We start from the raw sequence: 18,020 nt of genomic DNA on the forward strand, positions 1-18,020 counted from the left end.
TTATGTGATAAAATTATCCGATTGATCTGTTTTTTAGTATATTGATTTCTGGGAGAATAAAGTACAATATTGTGAGCGAAGCAACTCTATAATTAATCTTAAAAATGTAAGTATGTACATAAACATTATTCTGTATAAGCAGTTTTTCAACAAATTTACTTACAATTTTGCATCGACTCTTATACATTTATATTCTGATAATTCAGTTCTGACACTATACAAGTGTTAATGTCCTTTTGTCCTACCGTTTCAGCGCTTCGATTTTATGGATGTTTTCATCCTTGTTAATTAATAATTTTTCACGTACTTTAAAGTATTTTTAAAAAATTTATATCTAATACAAATTCATGTTATATGTTTGTTTTTTAAATAGCAGACAGTCCTTTTGTGTATCTCTACTATTGTATGACACACAGAGGCATCTCTTAGTTTTATATTCTTCATTTTAAGCAAATTAATTAGATTTAAGAATAAGTAAAATAGTTTTTAGATCTGTTAAACTAAGTATTATATCTTTGTCGTTGTTTCATATTCATTTGGCCGTGGAAAAGCTGAAACAAATTAACCTTTTTATTGTGTCACACTTCTTATATAATTCCTTTTTTTATCTTTTATGCCTTTATGGACGTTATCATCCTTGTATAGTTTAGATATTTTGCTTTTTCTCTTTATTTCTAGAAAGAATACATTTTTTTTCTTCAAAAAGAGGATAGTTATTCAATATCCATAGATTTTCTTCGTTTTTAATTTTAATATTTTAAATGTAATCGGTGCAGCTACTCTATAACTTAGGGGTTCCAACAGACTGACGGTCAACTAATGTTTAGTAAAATTACTAGACTTTAAAATAGTTTCTTTTTCTATGCTTGTAAACATTTTTTTGATCAAAAACGATGATAGGGTTTTTTTCTGCTGTCTTAATTGTGGATAAAATTGTCCTTGTTTATGTTTTGATTCCAAATCCTTGCTTATAAAGAAAAGTCCGCTGAAAAATGTTTTTTTAAAACCCATTAAAATCGCCGAATATCTTTAATATTTTTAAAAATATTTTCTGGACCTCACATATATTTGAATATTTTTTTGTGTTTTAATTTTCTGGTCGAATAATCTTTTTTTTGCTCTCTCCTCTTCTCTTCTTTCCTTCTCCTCTCTCTCTTTTTTCTCTCTCACTCTCTCCCTCTCTCTCTATCTCTCTCTCTCTCTCTCTCTCCCTCTCTCTCTCTCTCTCTCTCTCTCTCCCTCTCTCTCTCTCTCATTCTCTATGAAGAACCCACTTGTTGCTTGTTCCCAGTGAAAGAAAATGCATACCTACAACACTAGAATAGATACTTTAATTGCACTAAATATCCCCACAACCACACAGACACCCCATAATTTCAATTCAATCCCCTCGTATTTATACAAAGAGGTATTAAAGGGATAACCAAAGTTTTACTACAGAAAACTTATGCAACCATTTAATTTTCATGAATTTTTTATCAGTCGTAATTGATCTGCTTAGCTGTAAGCACCAAGAGAACTTTTAAACAATACACATTTATATATGGTGGCTTTAGAATAAGTGTGAATTAGGCAGCATGGCAATAAAGTGCTTCTAGTGTTTATCAAGGTTTGGAGGGCTAGTGCGTCTGAATAAAACGAAAGTATTTTTATACAAATGCTTACTACAGTCAAATTAATAATTTTTTGTGAAAATTTAAATTTTTGTATGTTCTAAAAAATGATATCCTAATTACTAACCTACTCTATTTATCACTTTGTCCGTCAGTCTATGGAATACACCAAATCTTAATAGAAAGTATGTGTTTTCTCAGCTGTTATCTAAGATAGACCGATAATTATTTGTGTGAATCATCCATACATCAAGTTATGTTTGTATCTCTGTTAGTTTTGCTACTTACCTTTATTGTCAGTTCTTCATACTTTCATATTTTTGAGCGTTGCCAAAAATTATTGTGCAGGGGTCAAGCCATATTGATGTACAAATGGCAAATCATTTTTTCCATAGTTGTCATATCCCTGTATCTTCATTGTTTGTGTGATGTGAATATTTGAATAGAAGAATAGCTATGTTTGTAACTGCGATCATTATATTTTAGTTAAACAATAACATACATACAGGTGCTACAGGTGCTTGTCACATGTAAGTATGAATTGTTGAATTTTTGTGTGAATTTTTAACACTATTGGTGTGAATAATTTTGTTTTAATTAGATTTTTTTTTGATTTTTCATAGTAAACATAAGATAAAAAAAATATCAAGTTATTACATTTTCTACTGCTGCTCTATATTTTACTTTGTCTGTCGGTCGATCTACCTCTCTATCTATTTGTCATATTGCCTTTTCATGCCATTAGATAAAAAAAGTTCTCAAAATACGTTGTCCACTCGTCTGTTACAAACATTTAAATAGTTAACGTCGTTCAGTTTAGAATTCAGTTTTAACAAAGAAATATCTTAATGAATCCAAACTAATAAAACAACTTTTTGTTTCAGATTCTATATAAATAAAACTCAAAATGTAAAGTGACTAAAAATAAATTATAAGTGAAAACTTAATAATGCTAAGAACATTGATTAATTAAAATAATATGTGAATGATTTAAATAGTGACAAAAAAGAACATTTTAGTTTTGTGAGTTTGGTTACCAAGCAACAATGAGGTACCCATCAAACCATATCATTAATTTTAAAGAATTCAGAAATTTCAATAAATGGTTCTTTCTCTCAAATTCTCTTTCGATCTCTAAACTTTCCCATTCCCTCCTATTTTTGACTAAATTGGGTTAGTTTTTTTTCTCGCATAACCCCTGCGTGGGGTCTAACCCTGTAGGGTTATAACTGGGAGGCCCCAACCGTGTTGGAATACCTATTACCAATTATAACCTAACCTTACATGAAATAATTAAGTAATAATAAAGAAATAAACACTCAAACGTAACCACCCCCCCCCCCTTTTTATTTTTGGATTTGGATAAAAAAGTCAGATAAAAACATTATACTTTCTCTGATATATTTGAAATAAGAACTGTGTCCTCAATATGAATTTCGATACCAAAGGCAGTATTAAAGAATGATATGTCTTCTAAAATATAATTCTTTGATGATATCAATATTTGAATTTCAGTCTAAGCTAATAATTAAACAAACTAATGGCTTTTAGTAAAATTAAAATATCTTCGTATAGATTATATTTACAAAAATCTGCAGTTTTGGCCTAAGAAATGGTTGTGGCTGCGGCTAAGGGCGGCTATAGCCGAATGACGCTGCTACTAAGGGTGGCATAGGCTGACGGTTGCTACTACAGGGGATGGCCTCGCAGCTAAAAGTGAGGCTTATTTGGCGGCTGTCAGTGATGATTATTGGGTAGTATTACATTTATATGTTTTACTCCTACTCATTTGTATAAATTTCTTTTTATTTTGTCTCAATGAGAGGTTTGGTGTTTTACTTTTTATTTCTTAATTGTCTAATTTCCAATAATCTTTAAGGTTTAGACAATGAACGATAAATGATACATTCACACTGATAATAAACAAAATTTATCCGTTCTGTAGACTCAAATGTTTGACTTCAAAGTTTAGACACTCAAGTTTTAACGAATCACAAAAGATGGTGTAAAAGTCCTAAAAATTTTTTAAAGCCAACTAAAGTATTCATGAAACTTTGGTTACCTAATACCTGTATAATTCAGAGCCCTGTGGCTTCTTTTTATATTTGTCATAAAGTACATCTTATGGTATATGATTATAAAATTAAAATTAAAAATGTAAATTTACTAGGTTAGGATATCATGAGAAGCCTTTTCACGCTAAGCAAGCATAGTAATATGTTTGTACACTGTTTACAATTGGAAATTCAAAAAATGTTTCTTGGAAGGCATTTTTCTAGGGACGATTTCTCTCAGGAGGGTGGTAGTGCACTCCCTAAAAATAGTACAAACCTTCTTAGAACCTATGAGGAGCTATGTTGTAAATATCAGTTCAGAGATAACAGAGATCCTTCGGTACAGACAGAAAGACAGACAGACACGAATCCTTTTTCTTTTATATAAGAATGTAAGTAATATGGCATCTTAGAGAAATATGGGTAGCCTAGATTATCACTTTTGAAAGATGGAGTTTTAATCTGAGCAAGGTCGATTAATTTTCTCATTTCTAACCATGTATACAAATAGTGTTAACAAAAATTCAACATTTTAATTGGTTTGTTAAAAAAAGAATTACCATTTATTTTGCACAAACATGAACATTTAGGACTACTGTGATATTCGTTAAGTAGTAAGTGATGAATAAGTAATATCTGCTTCGCCCTTCTACTTTAGGGGATGAGATATGTCAGAAAAATAGCCTAGAACCATACCAATGTATTTAATGGTTCCGAGCAAAGCACAACCTAAACCTAAAAACAGCCACTTCCAAGAACTTTAGCTACAGACAAAAAAACCTTACAAATGTATAGTATAGGTTATTGCAAATAAGATAGATGGTAAAATTAAGAGTAGTTTAATTTTTATGTGTATTGAAAATTTTGCTCTAAAAAAAATTAAGAAATGTTGAAAGGGTTTACGGAAATTGCTATAAAAAACTCAACCGATTAAAACAGCTGAATATCTACCACTGTCCCTGATAGTTCTAACAAGATTTGCGAAATATGAATTAAAATAGAATGCTTAAAAAGGACAACAATTTCATGCTTAATCATGGAATTAGATTCTAAAGATTCGCTAGATGTCGGGAATGTGTTAGGGCTCAAGCTAGCGCCAGGTATAATATATAGAAATTGTAAGTGCATCATTGTGAATTTGGTTTGGAGCAACTAAACAAATTATTCCAACTTTGGCAGTCTTTTGGTACTATACTTTACAGTTTAATTTTACTTTTCTTTTTGGTTGTTTTAATAATAGAATAGCAAAGAATTTATATTTATATTTAGAAATTATCTCATTATTATTTCAGAATTCACCCCCTGTGACACTTCATATAAAGTTTAGGCCTATGTCACGAATTTTGCGGTTTCAATGTTATTCGCCGCGGTTTCATATTATCAAATTTACATGCAAAACAAAACAAGAAAACCAAATAAAAAAGTAACTTATCAAAAATTTTTATTTTTTCTGCGAAGCTACTCCATAAGTAATGTGTGTAATTGAACGACATCTTTCCAAACCTCTATCGCAGTCAAAGATAAGCTATGAGTTTTTATTTTAATCTGTTTAATTGTATGATGAAACAATTTTTATTACATACTAACCCCATTCTACATAATACATATGACATTTGTAAAAAAAAAATAGAGATGAGGTTGAGCGGTTGTTTTTGTTAAGTTAAAAAGGTAGGGAAAAAACAGTTTTTGCCAAGATTTATAGTTGAATTTTAAAACAATTATGCTGCCCCCCCCCCCCTCCCTCCCCTCTTATTTTTAATTTATTCCAAAAATAGGGGGATCGGGGTTTATTTATCCGCTCGACTAGGCTTTTTGAGAAAAACTTCAAAGTATATATCATTTAATTTTTTAAAAACAAACAAAATAAAGTTTTTATCTTTTATTATGTACCTAAATATTAAATTGAAATGCAAGACAGGACACTGAGGAAAAAGCCAGGGAAGGAACATTAGACTTCAAATTACACTGGTAACATAAGTTGCATAACGACATGAACTTATTCATTTGCTCAAAACTTTGGGTACTTTTATTGAATTTTGATTTGTTAGTTACAAACTTGAAGTGCAAAAACTTTTAAACCAATAATCTTAATATAAAGGAGGGATAATTTGGTTTATCATTTTTGGGGAAGTACAAAAGTATATCCTTTTTGTCTTATCCCTTAGGATCCCTGGGAGGAGAGGACAGTTTATGTAATTTGCACTACAAGAACTTTTTATAAACACAGCAAATTTCTATACCAATGTTGCAGTATTTTGGTCCAGGGATACAGGCAGAGGACAATGAGTGATAAATTGATCATTCGCCCAATTCCAAATGCGAAATTATGCCTTTGGTTAATGGTAAATATTTAGAAAGATTGTAGAAAAATTAAATTTTTATTGACTTCTTGTTATTTTACTTTTATTAGATTTTTGGCATTTTCTTTATATATTTACCAAAGAGGTAGGGAAGGGACATTTGACTGTAACTTTTACTGGTACCTATTAGTGTTGAAAACACCTTATTGATTGGGTGGATAATAATTTGCATGTTGGTATTACTCTCCTTGATGTGTTAATAATATATAGTCTAATTTATCAATTTAAAGCCCTCTCTTCTCCTAAATGTTATTAGCTACCAAAGGTAGAGTTCCACCCAAAAGACTTTGAGAATAAGCGGATCTATAATCCATTGTGATATCCCTGAATCTCTGGATAATACTAGTACTTATAAAAGCAGACAGCACAAGTCAAAAATAATTTCTGCAAACTTTGTTTGTCTTTGCCAATTTTAGAGGTACACGCCACGCAGGGAGGGAGGGGAAAAGTGGCTGGTTATCATACTAGACTCCAAAGTTTTGTAATAACATTTTCTTATTCGTTGACTTTAATTGAATTTTGATTGTTTGGTTAAGTAAGTTGAGTGTCCAAACGTTACATCCACTAATAATAATCTAAAGAAGGGGTAACTTTGTGTATCATCATTAGGAATGTACATCAAGTTTTGGGCCAATGTCTTATCCCTTTAGATCCCTGCAGGCCACGCCTCTATTATCCTTACCCTCACGGAAACCTCCTCAAAAATATCCAGGGATGCAGTGATAGTTATATCTTATTGATCAATTTTACAACAATTTAAAAAATTGGAATAATTTTTTTTTTGTGCTTTCCCTCACTTTTCCTGTCAAGCAATAAAACTGCTCCCCATATATTTTAAAAACAATTTGAAATAAGGGCTGAGATTTCTTTTTTTCCCCTTTGCCTAACCCCTGTGGGGCTATCAAGTACACACTAAATCCTAACAGATCCTGACCTACCTTAAAAACTACCCTCCCCCATTATTTCCAATTTATTTAAAAATCAGTGGAGTTTCAGAGCTTGTTTAGGAAGTCTTTTTTATATTCGATTTGGCGGGAAGAATTGAGTATTTTAATCATAGACCAAAAATCATGTTCTCTATACTTTCAATATCATACAATGTCTTAAATAGATACCCATACAGGGATACATCAAATTAGATTATTTGGGAATAGTCCCTTTCGTAACATCGCCCCATAAGGGGCGATTCGTCGTATTTTTAAAATGGCTTTTTATAGGTTATTTAGGTTAGGTTAGGTGATTGCCCCCTCAGTGTTAGGTAATTGGCCCCGCAGGGTTAGAGCCCCCCGCAGGGGCTAGAAATAGGAGAAAATCTACTGTGAAAAATACGAAGAATCGCCCCATAAGGTGCGATGTTACGAAAGGGACTATACCCGATTATTTTTATCTCTTCAAACACAAGTTTTTTTTTGTTTGTTTAGGAAGATTGAATTAAAGCAGTTAAATGCATAAAATCTTCCTTTTTAACTGGAAATAAGATTGATTTATAACAAATTTACCACTCCTTGTATCCCTGAAGTAAACCAACTTGTACCTACCATAGTGTACTTGATCATAAAGTACTGCAAACTAACAACAGATATTGCATAATGAAATACATTTTTTTGTTTCCACTCATGTAGGGACTCGTGTTGGAGAGTTGTATAATAGATTTAAATGCATTGCCTAAAGTTAAATTGTTTTTAATTATAAAAGTTTTGTTTACTGTCTACATATTGTATATTGGAGGAAGTACTTTTACGCAAGGATCTAAAGGGATAAGACAATGGCCGATAAATAAATGTACATCCCCAAAGATGATGCACAAAAGTACTCCATCTGAAGATAATAATTCAAACACTCAACCTTATAAACCAATCAATTAAATTCAATAAAAGTCCCAAAAGTTGTTAAATCAACGAATAAGAAAACGTTATTTTAAAAACTTTGGGGACTAGTGTAATTAACAGCCAAATGTCCCCTACCTTCTTGGTATGTATGAGTGAGTTCTTTTCTGTATATTGATCATGTTTTAATTATATCTGTTATACACTTCAAAAAATGATTTAAAGCCGAATTCGTAGCTGCCTGGCGATTTTTAAATGTGCAGCCACTTTTTTATGGTTAATTACCAATTCTAATTGGTTCGTAATAGAAATAAATAGCGACATTGTACTAAAAAGTTGTATAATCACGTTCTCTAATTCGTTGGCTTTCATCAAAACCATAGCTAGCAATGTCAAACTTTTCAACCAATAATTATAATTTTATGGATAATTATCATATGGGATGTACATTAATTTATTAATTAGTGTCGGTCCGTCCGTCCCTAACAGATAGCTTTTTTCATTAATTTAGGCATGTTAGAATCGTCCTATCGATTTAAAACTTAGTTAGGTAAGATTTAGAAGGCGTAGCAGATCTATAATCGTTACTAGAATGTCCGTACGTCCATTTAAAACATTTTCATTTTTTAACTTTTTTATTAACAATTTTTTATGTGATAAAATATCCGATTGATCTGATTTTCGGATTACTGATTCCTATTACAATAAGGTACAATATTTCGTGCGAAGCATCTCTTTAATCAAGTCCTTAAAATGTCAGTATGTCCTTAAACAGAATTCTGTATTTAGGAAGTTTTGCAACAGATTTACGTATAATTTTGTCAAAACTTATATATTCATATTTTGTATATTTAGTTCTGACACTCTACACAAGAGTTAATGTTCGTCTGTCATATCGTTTCAGAGCTTCGCTTTTATGGATTTTGTCATCCTTGTTTAAATTTACAGCCAACATTAAGAAAAGGTGTTAGTTGAAGTTGAGCTGCTTTATGAAATCGATCAGCAGCTAAGGCCTCTTTTTAATAGTTTAGCAATTTGATATGATTATGTAGTTTAGTCTGCATGTAATATATATCAAAAAAAAATATATTGTTTATCTTTTTGTCTACGCCTGTTTGTAAAAAAGATCTCCGAAACTGCTTAATTGTTAAAGTATAGTAGAACATTTCAAATTTTAAATAAAATAAAACAATGATCAAATAATTTTACCAGTGATCTATTTATGAGTCAGACAAGAATGACACAATTTTTAGATATTCAAATCAATTTTCCCCCTTCATTTTGTCAATAATGTTTCAAACAAATGCACTAGAAAACCAACAAAGATATGCAAATGTCTTTTTTGTGCCTTTGGAAAGGCATATTGTGTTAACTTTTTCGCCAATTACAAAAATAATTATAACCGTCCGTTTATATGTGCGCAAATTTTATCAAACTAAGAATGACAAAGTGCATAAAAGCGAATAAAATAACTAAGTGAATATATTACAGTGTTCGTGTTAATGTTCACAAGAAATATCAGTCAAATTTATTTAGAATAAGTTAAACAGAAAAAAGTCAATGCATTCTTCGCTATTAAAAATTTGGTATGTCTTTTCACCTTTTAACTTTTTTTTTATAACGAAACAGGCTTAAAAAAATGTTTAGTCATCCCATTGATTTTATATATCCTGTTATATAAAGCAGTAATGTTTTTTTGTTTGTAGCTTGAGTTTTTAATAACTTCTAAATCGATTGAGTTGTCTATTTTATGCAAGCTTCACATATGTCCATGTATGGTTTTAAGCTATTTTTATGGTTGTAAAATAAAGGCACAAGAATACTAATCTTGTTTCAATTTCTGTTGACATAAGTATTAATAAATTACCCAAACTTTGCATTTCTACCCCTTGCGGATTTATTTTTTGCAATTTCTACACTCGTGGATTTATTTTTGCACCCAAAACTCAGGTTCCTTGGTTTGTAGTAGTATAGTAAAGCCAGGGATGGAGGTGATAATGACGTGTAAAATAAAATACAATTATCGACCTGTTACCAAATAATTTAACAATAAAGAATTGGGTGGAAATAATTTTTTCATCCATTCCTCTATCCCTGTTCCCTGAATAAAGCACTTTTGATTTCACCGTTCCCTTTCTCTAAGCTTTCCCTTTTCTTACCTTCCCTGAAAGAAGTAACTTCAAAGATAAAGGAACTGGTAGATGGTTAATCATTGTTTTTCATACAGCTATAAGATGTTGTAGATTGTTATTTAATGATTTAATATTATTAACTATCCAAACAGTAAATATTATCACTTTAAAATAAAGATTCATATCGAGACAGCTTTTAAGTAACTATTCAAAAGTCCAAAATTTCTGGTTAAAAACAGCTTTTACCGGATATTTTGTAACTTTTTTATCATTACTTTAATATAACTTACTTTTTGTAGGTCTAGAATGTTTTACCTTGTTTTAACTGTGTCATAATATATCAATTTCATTTTCAGATTTTAAATAATTATTTTTATTTAATCTTTGCTTATCAAACTTTATTACCTACTCCTTCATTACTGGTTAACACAATCTTTATTGTCCAAAATTTTCCTTTTTACTTGTGCAACATTGAACCCAGCTCCTTTCTTTACCTATTATAATATCCTTTCCATTCCAACATTTTTTCTTTTTTTTTCAACATTGCTGTTTATATCATCCGCTAATTTCCCCCCTGTCATTGAAAAAGTGTGTACTAGTGAGGGGGAAAATTTTGGATGAATTTTCAAGACGAACGGGAATTTAGCCCCTGATCCCCCCCCCCCCCCCGCCATACTCTCACTTTCCCTTTAAGCCTTCCATCATAGTTTACCCTTTACCCAACCCCCCCTGTTAGTCCCACGACCCCTTATTATGGTCCCCTTCTCATGGTTATGATATGCTTGTTGTATACAGAATCATGAAATCCCTCTAGTTGTAATAATACCATTTCATGGCAAAAGTGTAAAAGACAACTTTTTTCGCGGATTTTTAACCTTTTGCGTACACTGTAATTTTCAACCTTACAAATCAGGAAATTTTGTGAAATAATTTTTATTGTAGATAGCATGATTGCAAAAATAAATGTGGCTGTGTATGTGTTCCATATTTAGGTTTTGTTTTTACCACAATTGCGTGAAAAATATATTAAAAATCTGTATCATTTTTAATTATTGTCATGCATAACATCAAGTTTTGTTTTAATTTATCTAAATCCTATTATATAAAATGTTAAGTTATTTGGTTTGTTAAGATCTCGCTGATCGCTAAACCGATTGAGTTCTCAACATAGCCTCATAGCATCGTATGGTTAGGATAGTTTTTATTTCTAAATTAAGGCCTTTAGATGGTTTTAGGCTATTTGTCCTCCCAGTTCTTCCCCTAAAAAGGCAGGACCGAAGATTAAGAGAAAAATGCAAGGAACAATTATGTCCATGAGTAGCGTGGCAACAATGAGCTGAAAAATAATTCTTCTTCACTGTCAAGCAAAATTGTAAGTAAATTTGTTGAAAAATTGCTTGATGGAGGATAATGTTTAAGGATTAAATTACATTTTTAGGACATAATTATAGAGTTGCTTCGCCTATAATATTGTACTTTGTTGTCCCAGATATCAGTATACCAAAAATCAGATCAATCGGTTAATTAGATCATATAAAAATTTGTAGTCAAAAAAAGTTAAAAAATCAACATGTTGAAAATGGACGTACGGACATTCTGGTATCAATTATAGAGTTGCTACGCTTTCTAAATTGTACCTAACTACTACAGGGATCACCATGCAAAATTATAAGTTGATAGAACAATTCTAATGTGCCTATATAAACAAAAAAAAGCTATCCGTCACGGACGTACAAACGGACGGACGTACCTGATTATCGAAAAGCTTCGCTTTTAAAAAGACTAGTGAACTGTAATTCAGATGATCAATTTTATCTTCTTTTTTACACTTTTAAAGATATGTAATTCTATGAATAAAAGCTTGAGTTTACAGAATGGAATTAGAGCGATTTACTGTGTTATAGACTCAACCTTAAGCGACTTAGAGGTACAGATGGACGTACCGACATACAAATATAATACATACATTAGCTGCACTGCTAAAAATACGTAGTTTTATCAATAATTATCCAATGTTGATTTTTCTACATGCTTTTTTTTTATTTGTAACATCCTCTAATTATCCACTTGTTGTTGTATGGATTATTGCCCTGTAGCCATTTAATCAATTTTCATGATATCATTTTTGTTGTAAAATATAGTCAAAACTTCAAAAGTATTTTGAACTATTTTTAAAATAATATAAGATGCAAAGGGGACATTTTAGAGTCCTTGCTTTTAAAGTATTATCATTTATTTCATGGATATTGCTAACATTGGTAAAAAAATGTAAAAGTTTTTCAAATTGTAATGCCTCAAAAAAAAAAAATTTATCATTATGGCGTAAAATAAAATGAATATTAAGTAATTAAATCAGGGACAAATTAACTATTGTTTTTCTTCAGAAATTCACACAAAAACAAAAACAAAAAATAAAAGACCCAATCTTAATGTTGTTTCTACAGTAATAAAAGCAGACACTTATCTTATGAAACGGTCTAGAAAATCTCATGTAGGTCAACTTACTCATGTAGAAGGACGGACGGTCTTTAAGACATATCTTTGATATAGAGTAGCGTTGCTACAAATAATTAAAAGAATGCATAAATGTTTATTGCTGCATATTAATGTTCAAAGAAAATAGAACAATCTTTAAGTTGGAGTAAGTTTGATCAAACAAGCAATCAGTAATACAGGGATGGAACAATGGAAGATAATCTAATCTAACTCTCCAAATTTAGTCCCTATTAGGTTATTTAATGTCAAATGGTCGGCAGAATTTTTATTATTTAATTGTGGTAGATTAAAAATATTTGGTAATTATTATCATAGAGAAAAGATACATATTTCTTCTATTATCTATCCCTCTATCCCTACAAAGAACCATATATTGCTAAAAGTTTTAGACGATTATTCTTAGATTATCGTTATAACAAAGTTTTTACTCATGCAATGCAATAACTAATAACTTTTATTAATTATCAGTCCCAAATTAAAAGAAATTAGAAATCTTTCTAAATCATTTCTAATCGATTGATTTTTATTTTTTGGAAAGGATTCTTAAAATACTTAAACAGATAGAAGAAAGGAAGTACAGACTTAGTTATAAAGAAGCAGTATAATTGATCCTAAATATACTGATCTTGCACCACTTTTAAACACACATGTCCTGATTCGTTTTATTGGATAAATTAAGTATTCAAAACCGTTTTGACACAGCTAAATGTTTGGGCTGAATATTGAAAAATTTACAAAGGCGAAAAAATGAGGGAATCGAAAAAGTTTTTTTCCAAAGGGAATTTTGAATAACATTTGTTTAGCAAGGATAATTGATTATTATGCTAATAATAATCATAAATATTCATTATTATTTTTTTATTTACAAGTGGATACGCCTCTAGAGGCCTCTAGGGGCACTTGAAAGAGATGGAGAGGGGGGGGGTCGATCTTCTTCTTTAAATTTGGTGTGGGGTCATATTTTCAGGGGTAATTTATTTTGTCCAACCCCAAAATATATATACCTTCCTTGTACATACATACAGAATTAAATTATTTGAAACTTTATGCCTAAATGTTATGGGAATCAATCATCAAACATCAATTTTTTAAAAATCTTTAGGCATAATTTATTCCGTATGGTTATTGGAACATTCTTTAAACTTTAAAATCGAAAAAACGATTCTAATTTGTTTGAATTTGATATATGACCTTTCTTACAGACCGACGGACGGACATTTAGACGCAATAACGCCCCCTAAATGTAGAAAAGCTTTGCATATAAAAACATTTGAAATATGAATGTTCTAAATATAAATTACGAGTTTGAACAAACAAAGAATTTTATTATTATGGCGTGGAAAAGTGTCATAAACCAATTTTAGCAACAAGAATGATTGTTAGAGTCACAAACACATTACTGTTTACTAGACGAATTTTATGTAAACACTAAACAAGAAATTATTTAAGTATATAAGTTAAAAACTCATGTGAGACTGTACATGTATAAACATACGTTCTCTCTCATTCAGTGGCTAAAAAACTAATTTACTTTTAATAACACAATTAATTTGTTGGTTAAGATTTGCAGTGTCCAAACTTTTCGACCAACAATCATAACTAATGAAGCGTTAATTTTTATAAAAACGTAATAACGAGATTGAAAAAAAAACCTATAATGAAGAAAATTAATATTATACATTACCTTAAGCAGTGAACAGATATTTGTTTGTGGACTTACCTGAATAATGTGAATAAATAGCTTTATAGTAGCTGCTGCCAGGGACATAATTTTAGCTACATGGGATATGATAAAATTTAAGATTTGTAAAATAATAAACTAAACCCTCTCTACCTTTATTAAACAGTTATTCATTAAAATGTTCACATTTTTTTATTCATTGGCTTTCCCTCTATCTCTGATTGAACAAGAGCATAGAATGGTTTATATAAAATAGCATGTCATACATTCATTACATTCTTTGTATACCATAGTTTATTTGGAAACAAAAACTCATAATTACATTTAAGGCAATGACCGATAAATTAATGTACATCCCCAATGATGATACACAAAATAACCCCTTCTGTAGATTACAATTAGTTGTTGAAACATTCGGACACTCAACTAAATAAACCAGCCAATCAATATTTTTTTAAAAAGTCCCAAAGGTTGCCAAGCCAACGAATAAGAAACATTTAATAAGACTTTGGTGACTTGTGTAAAAAACATCCAATGTCCCCTCACTCCCTGCATTTTATGACAATATTTCGAAAAGTCTTACGGAATTGGATGAATTTTTTTTGGGGAATTTTGAATTTATCAGCCGAGAAAATAACTATCCCCCCATAGCGTTAAAGGAAATTATAGAGTAGCTTCGTTACTTGGAAATGAAAGAATTTATCTACTTTTATGATTCTTATTACGTATTATAATGATTCAATTCTTATTTGACCTTATCATAATGACCTTTGTAGTGATTGATTTATTTGGTAAATATCTTATTAGCATATAGTTACACATTGTCAAGAATAGAGACAAATTTTAAAGTTATTAATTTTTTATTTTTTGTGGTGTAAAAATTTTTAAATTTAGTGGGTAATGCATATTGGAGCAACTTTTTTCTTGGGGGGGGGGGGGGATTTAATTTGATTTAGCAGATCAGAGATATCCCAAAAATTATTTCTAAGGGGGAGGGGGGTCACTAGGGACCAGCATACTGGTCTAAATTTTTACCATACACATATTTATCCGTTTATTTTTATATTTACATTACATTATTTAAGTCAATCAAAAATAATGAAAATGTGTCCCCTGCTCTGAACTATAATTAATTGATAATTGCATAAATTCTGTTTTAATAATCTGGCATTATGACATTTATTTGTAAACTTGTTATCACTATATACTGTTTCCTCATGGGTGAAAGGAACAGTATTAGCCTAATAGTTATTTTTAGCATCGTATTATAGACAACCTCTGCGAATATTAAAATGAAAAATATTAAAACCAGTTTATTAGCCCTCAGGTTCCAAATATTTTAATATTTGTGGAAAATTGTCTGAAATACGATGCTATACATTATTATTCTGTTTTGATAAGAACAAGTTCTAATCCTGCGAATTTCATTCACTGCTATAATTCAGCTACATTATTCTTTTTTGTCTTTGTTGCGCATCGAATCATCATAATTGTCCTTGTTGGTAATATCATTTTAAAAATCACAATTGCTTTTATCAATAATCAATTTAAAGCTAATTTAATCATACCCCAATCCAAATGTTTAAAGTATAAACCGCAAGCCACAGGTCATCATGGCCACTACCGACCACCCCACCCCACTCCGATCACTACCGACCAACCAACCCCCGACCCCCAACTCTGCTTGAAGCTTGAGTGGTCATGCAAAAAATTATAATTTTCTTAATTTTATTAATGTCAACAACAAGTGTTACAATTTGTTTCATTCATTTTTTGTAACACAGCTACTATATGAATATATTATATCCGCACGTCTATCGTATGTATGAACTAACGCATGTTAGCAAAATCTACATCGGCTATCGTATGTAAAGTTATATTGTATGTTTTGGTGCTGAAACAGTGAAAATGTATGTCAATAATTAATGTCTGGACCTGCAGATTAGGGAGGTAGGGCTTGGGCTGTTTATTGCACTATTCCTCAAAGTTTTATAATGGCTTACTAACTTTGGGGACTTTCATTGAATTTTCATTGGTTGGTGCATTAAGTTGAATGAATGTGATTAATTCAAATTATTTCACAAAATAAATAAATAGATTTGATCCTGCCAAATTTCCCGCCTAATGCCACGTGACATTTTCTAAATTGAAGTTAAAAGACTTATTGATTTTCCCGGGCTTTTGGTCACGTGATCTTGATCTATACTGTGTGTGAGTGATTGATTGATTGGTTTGATGGAGTGCCCAGGATGATGAGCGCCGAAGGAGGCGGAGAGAACGGGATCGGGACAGGGACAGAGGTGACAGAGATAGTAAGGTAAAGTTTTTAGTAGCATCTGCGCAGCTACTCTTCTATTCTTACCTTCCAGTTTGTCTTGAAATCTTTTAGGGAATATTGTCTTGAAATATTTTAGGGAATATTGAAGAAAAGTTGCGCATGCGCAATAAAAACATAATATGAAACTTGAATGGTACACATGTCAAGTTGGGACAAAACTGAAATAATATCTTTTTAATAAAAATATATCGAAAAGTATTAGATTTTTCCTCTAACTTTATGTCTCTACTGCATAGAAATTAAATTTAAGTTTATCTAATATTGTTTACATTTCACCACTGTCAATGTACTTTATGACGCAACTTGCGTAATCACTCGATTACGAAATGTAAACGTAACTTGCGTATAACTCAACAATTAATAAAATAATTTATGATAATTGAAATTAAAATACTTAAAAATATATAATTGGATATAAACATCTTTTACTCTCAGATCTTGAAAGAATTAAAAATCAGCTGCTAAGGATTTTTTGTAAACAAATTCATGCGCAACCCTAATACAAATGCCGTGATCATTATTTCTTAACCAAATATTTCTAAAGTCATTTTTTTTACTAAATTCATGTTGAAATGAATTTTTGTTTAAAGTTTTGCTAATACTATAAGGTTTTAATCTATTGTGAATAGGACAAATATGGCTGGACGATTGGCTGTATGGCTTTTAGTATACTATTAAAAAAGGCATTTATTTTTCATATCATTTCTCGATAATATCTGAAATCATATGATTTTACTACAAGCCTTGTAGCCATTTAGGGCTTTCAAAAGTTCCAATTTTATTTCAGGCTAGCCAGGCAGAATCTTCTACCTGGATTCTATTCTATACTTTATCTTCTTTGTAAAAATTGCACCTAATGCTGCTATTTTATATACCTAAAATTAATCTAGCCATAGCATAGAGAATTCCAAGATGTGGATGGAAGGAATTGAAACTTGTCACAAGACCTTTTAGACAATGGACGCTTTTTTGAAGGGTTGCTTGTGTGCATTTTTCTTTCTATGTGAGGGTATAGTTTAAATCTATAATCAATCATTACTTACATGTAATTGAAAAATACCAAAAAATATGTTAGTATTAAATGCTCTAAAATAAATAAATGTGTTAATCGTTATAATATTCATAGAAATATTCAAACTTTTAAGATAAACTGTAAAGGATAAAGATAATTATGTGAGAAATTTAGTTTTTAACTGTTGTTAAAGGAAAAGAGCTAATCTTATCAAACTATGTTCATTAAGTAATAGTTATTTCTCGCATCGTATTATAAACGGCTTTCTGCGGATATAGAATGTACAATTATAAGATTAAAACTAGTTTTTTTAGCCCCGTGGTGCCGAAGGCACCGGCTAAAAAAACTGGTTTCAATCTTTTGATTGTACATTTTTATATTTGTAGAAAGCTGGATATAATACGATGCTAGACATAGTTTTTTCGTATGGATGAGAACCGGTTCCTATCCACCGGATTCGAATGAATACGAGAAAATAGATTACTGTGTCATTTAAATTTTAAAAAAT

The 18,020-nt window shown here is 30.6% G+C and overlaps 1 protein-coding gene across 1 annotated transcript in view; it reads left to right on the forward strand.

Annotated features, from left to right (window-relative positions):
- The first annotated feature begins 2,495 nt into the window (after window positions 1-2,495).
- The window catches only part of LOC145319744 (uncharacterized), a 41,797-nt gene continuing 26,272 nt past the window's right edge, over window positions 2,496-18,020 (forward strand). The window contains exons 1-2 of the mRNA XM_080162081.1: window positions 2,496-2,664; window positions 16,404-16,479. Coding sequence (XP_080018207.1) covers window positions 2,660-2,664; window positions 16,404-16,479 — 81 coding nt within the window. The 5' untranslated portion in view covers window positions 2,496-2,659. The remainder of the gene's footprint in view (window positions 2,665-16,403; window positions 16,480-18,020) is intronic.

This window comes from Acartia tonsa, chromosome 1 (assembly GCF_053477335.1).
Source record: "Acartia tonsa isolate MP-2025a chromosome 1, ASM5347733v1, whole genome shotgun sequence".
NCBI lineage: Eukaryota > Metazoa > Arthropoda > Copepoda > Calanoida > Acartiidae > Acartia > Acartia tonsa.